At 44.2% G+C, this 4025-nt stretch overlaps 1 protein-coding gene across 1 annotated transcript; it reads left to right on the top strand.

Moving 5' to 3' along the window:
- Positions 1-766: 766 nt before the first annotated feature.
- NUBP1 (nucleotide binding protein 1) lies at positions 767-2615 on the top strand (the record flags this gene model as incomplete). The annotated part of the gene is made up of 4 exons (XM_009871464.1): positions 767-877; positions 996-1098; positions 1784-1867; positions 2447-2615. Coding segments are annotated over 4 exons (351 nt in total), but the record flags the coding sequence as incomplete, so codon positions are not given.
- Positions 2616-4025: the final 1410 nt, after the last annotated feature.

Here is a 4025-nt window from a genome sequence, read left to right as displayed (position 1 = left end):
GGGGGGTCGGGCTCTTCTCCCGGGCACCCAGTGACAGGACGAGAGGGCCCAGCCTGAAACTGCCTCAGGGGAGGTTGGGGTTGGGTCTCAGGCAGCCCTTCCTCCCGCAGAGGGTGCTCAGGCCCTGGGATGCTCTGCCCAGGGCAGGGGGGAGTCACCTGGAGTCCCTGGGGGGGTTTAAGGAGAGGCTGGATGTGGCACTTGGTGCCCTGGTCTGGCCCATGGGGGGGTGTTGGGGCATGGGCTGGGCTGGGTGATCTCGGAGGGCTTTGCCAGCCTTAGCCATTCTGGGATTCTGTGAACAGAACTGTCAGGTATAGATGCGAAAAGTCTGAGGGGATGATAAACTGTTTCACATTTATTTTGAGAAGAGATAACCGGTGTGAGCTCGGTGGTTCTGTCCTTGCCTGCCCTGGTGGGTATACTAAGGGTCTTTCTGTAAACTGAAAATGTGAAAAAGTTGCATTTAAAGAACTAAAGACAGGAGATTAATATAGGAGATAACACATAAATATGGCTGAATCTTTACTAGAGCCAAGAAAGATTTCAAAACAGAGCCACATTCCTTTAGGCTACAACTGTTATACCTGTGCTGTTGCTAGTCATAGAATTGTTGCTAGAACACCTAACACGGGTTTATGGTCCTCACAAGAGTGCAGTAATAATTCATTATGAACTTCTTTAAAAATAGCTCTAGTGATGTAACTCATTAGGTTCAGCATCAAAACGTCACGGTCAAAATACTGGTGTTCGCTAATCTTTGTAGGAAGTATCTCTCCAGGATGTTCGGAAGGAGATCAACTTCTGCCGTAAAGTGAAACTGCCGATCATAGGTGTTGTGGAAAATATGAGTGGCTTTATATGTCCGAAGTGTAAGGTAAGGCTGGCTGTGTATCACAGCACTTTTCATCTTGACATGATATGTAAACATTGCTCCAAAGATGCCTTGTTGTCAGAATTGCAGTATTTTAATTCTGATTTCCATGCCATCCCAGAATGAATCTCAGATCTTTCCCCCGACTACTGGAGGTGCAGAGAAGATGTGCCAGGATTTAAATGTTACCCTCCTGGGCAAAGTGCCTCTAGATCCTCGAATAGGTAAAGTTATTGATGTGGTTACTGGAAAACCCTGACTTGGACACTGATAAATTAGAATACTGAGCATTTTGTCTCTTAGGTAGATATCCGGGTTTCGATAGAACTTGTTTTTTCAGTCAGAAGTTACTGGCCCTGTGACATAGAACAGTGTCAAAAGAGAAAGGTGCTGGGATAATTTCCTTTCCCTGAAACTTAATCTTGATTCAGGTCAGACAATGCATCTTTTCAGCTGTGTAATCCTACTTGGGGTACAACATGTCTTTCTCCCTGGTGTAATCGCCTGGGAGCTTAGACTGACTAAAATTTTAACCGCTAGGAAGAATAGTTTCTTGTAGACATTAAGCATTAAGACTAGTGCTCCCCTGGCACCACCCAAATTCTGCCGTGGGCAGGGAGAAGGTTTGGTTCCTTGCCCGCTGCCTCTTGCCAGTGAATACTTGATATAATGACGTCAAGGAATGGGTCAGCACTTCTGAAATAAGGACTGGAAGTTTCTGCTAACAGTATTCCTTTCTAAAGCTGTAGGCTCGAGTTCTAATGATAGTACTGACACAAGGACTTCTGAAAAGGAAAAAATCAAGTGGCTCTTTGGAAGGGTGTAACTGGTAGCGGGGTAAAGGGTAAAACTGAGACAAGTTCATCTTTTCCTGTCGCTTTGCTTTCTTGGTCTGCCCTGTCCTTCCAGGGAAAAGTTGTGACCAAGGTCAGTCTGTCTTCTCTGAAGCACCTGAGTCTCCAGCTACACTGTCTTACAGGAGCATCATCCACAGTAAGTCTGCAGAGCACTGTGCAAACAAATCCTCTCAGTGCTGAGCGCTTCTGCAATATGTAAAAGTGCTCAACAGAATTCTGATAATTCTGCCACAAATAATAAAAACGGTAGATGTGCAGAGTAATTATGAAAGTAACAGATGCAAATACTATGTTCGCTTCTTCTGGAAATCAGTTATGACAGGCTTTTAAAGCGATAAAATTGGATTTAATAACTAGTTTCGATGTTTGGCTTACCAGTGTTCTAAAAGGTCTGTGTGCTTGCTCTCACACAAGATGTGTAAGGTTCTGGGGCAGGCCTGTCGAGCGGCGCCCGCTGTGGCGGAGGACGATATCGCTGGCTACTCACTGCCTCCGCTTCTAACTGTCAGTGCACAAGGAGCCCTGCAAAAGCTGCCCGAAGAGCCAGTGAGGGGCGGTTTAGAAATACAAACAGGGAAATTGCTAAAGCCATTTTCACTGATAGAGGTCCACTTGTGATGTGTGTACCAAGAGGGGACAGAGTGATAGCAGCAATAACTAACTCCCGATGTGCAACCGCGAGATTGCTTATATTCCTTTTTCCCTGTCTTTGCAGGAATTCAGGAATACTGTGATCAACACCATTTACAAGAAGAAAAGACTGTCTAATCTGGGAATGGAATAAAAACATAGTCCGTGTTTAATTGCAGGAAAGTAACTTATGCCTTGATTTAATAGATGGAATGTATTCTTTTTGTATTTTGCAAATAAATTCTTAACATAAATGTTCTTGCCTTATTTTTTTTTTTGGTGTATTTTTTGTACTTCAAGATTCCGACAGTTGGCAGGGGTTCTAAAAACTCGCTGGAGAGCTGTCAAACAGATTCTCCATCGGTGCTGCACAGGGGCGCAGTTTGCACCCGGTGTCATGGTACCAGTAAGCTGAGTGTGAAGTTGGTGTCTGAAGACACACGTATGCAAGATTTTATTTAGGAAGTGAATATAAAATACGCTTTGCTGACGCTGGGGCCAATCCTGTGCCTGATGTATCTGCTACGCACGTGTAGTGGGCTTGGACCTGCCTTCTGTGCTAGGATTGTAGTATTGTCTCCTATTTTTGTAATTGGTTGTAAAATAAAAACCTACCCGAGTTTAGGCAAGTTAATTGTAGTACACGTGCGGTGTTTTATTTTCACAGATATCTGTCTTTTAACTGTTTACACGTCACTGGCTGCTTCACACAAGTACTGTGGGAATGCGCTGCATGACTTCCAGTCTCTGCCAAAACACAAACACTTGGTGTCTTTAGACTCTTTTTATTTGGTGTCTGTGAGGCCCTTTGTGATTTTAATTCCTCTTTTCTATTGAGGAATCAAAGCTTTTGGAAACCAGCATGGTGTACAAAGGGAAAGGCTGTTTATGTATTACAGTTTCCAAATTAAATAGGTGAGCATCGTCTTTTGATTATATTCTAACTATATTCTAATTATATTCTAATTCATGGTTAAGAGAATCCAACAGTTTCAGGTTAGTCGACAGATTTAATTTTTTTTTCCCTGAAGTGTGCTCTATATAAACTGGAAACACTTTTTCTGTGCTTATACAAACTGCTTCTTGGTGCAACTTTTAAGTAAATAACAAAGGCTCTAAACCTTCTGGAGTCTGAAGGCTCAAACACAAATGACAATGTCTTTATTATTTCATGCAGGCGGAATTCTAGAAGAGCTTTACTTAAATATCTTCATATGAAGAAGGGCGTTCATAAAGTGAGTATTTTTCCTCCTCATCCCTTCAGTTGTTCTTTAGCTGATAACCTAGTGCCCATCTTCCTCTGTTCTTCAACGCGCTCTTCTGAAATTCTCCTTGTCTGTCCTGCGGAAGGAACACAGGCAGCGTGGGTGTTCGCATAACCATAGGAATATTCGGGGAAAAAAGGAGCTGCAGCTGGCTCTCCCAGCCGTGCCTGAGCAAAGGGGTTACAGCACCCCAGAAGACATCCCTCTGAGTTAGCAGAGAGGATGTTCTTCACAGGGCTTGGAAGCAGCTCAGCCGTGAAGCTGCAGGAGGCTTCCGAACCCAGCGCAGTGACCTGTGTGGCCCCTGTGAGCAAGCTCCGCGAGAGAGGCCAATGGGAGAATCGGGATAGCCCTGCCTGGAGTTATTCTAGGAATGAAGAGCTGGGAAGAGCCAAAAGG

Source organism: Apaloderma vittatum, unplaced genomic scaffold, assembly GCF_000703405.1.
Source record: "Apaloderma vittatum isolate BGI_N311 unplaced genomic scaffold, ASM70340v1 scaffold24136, whole genome shotgun sequence".
In the NCBI taxonomy this organism is placed as follows: domain Eukaryota; kingdom Metazoa; phylum Chordata; class Aves; order Trogoniformes; family Trogonidae; genus Apaloderma; species Apaloderma vittatum.
This window is presented reverse-complemented; position numbering and strand designations above follow the sequence as displayed.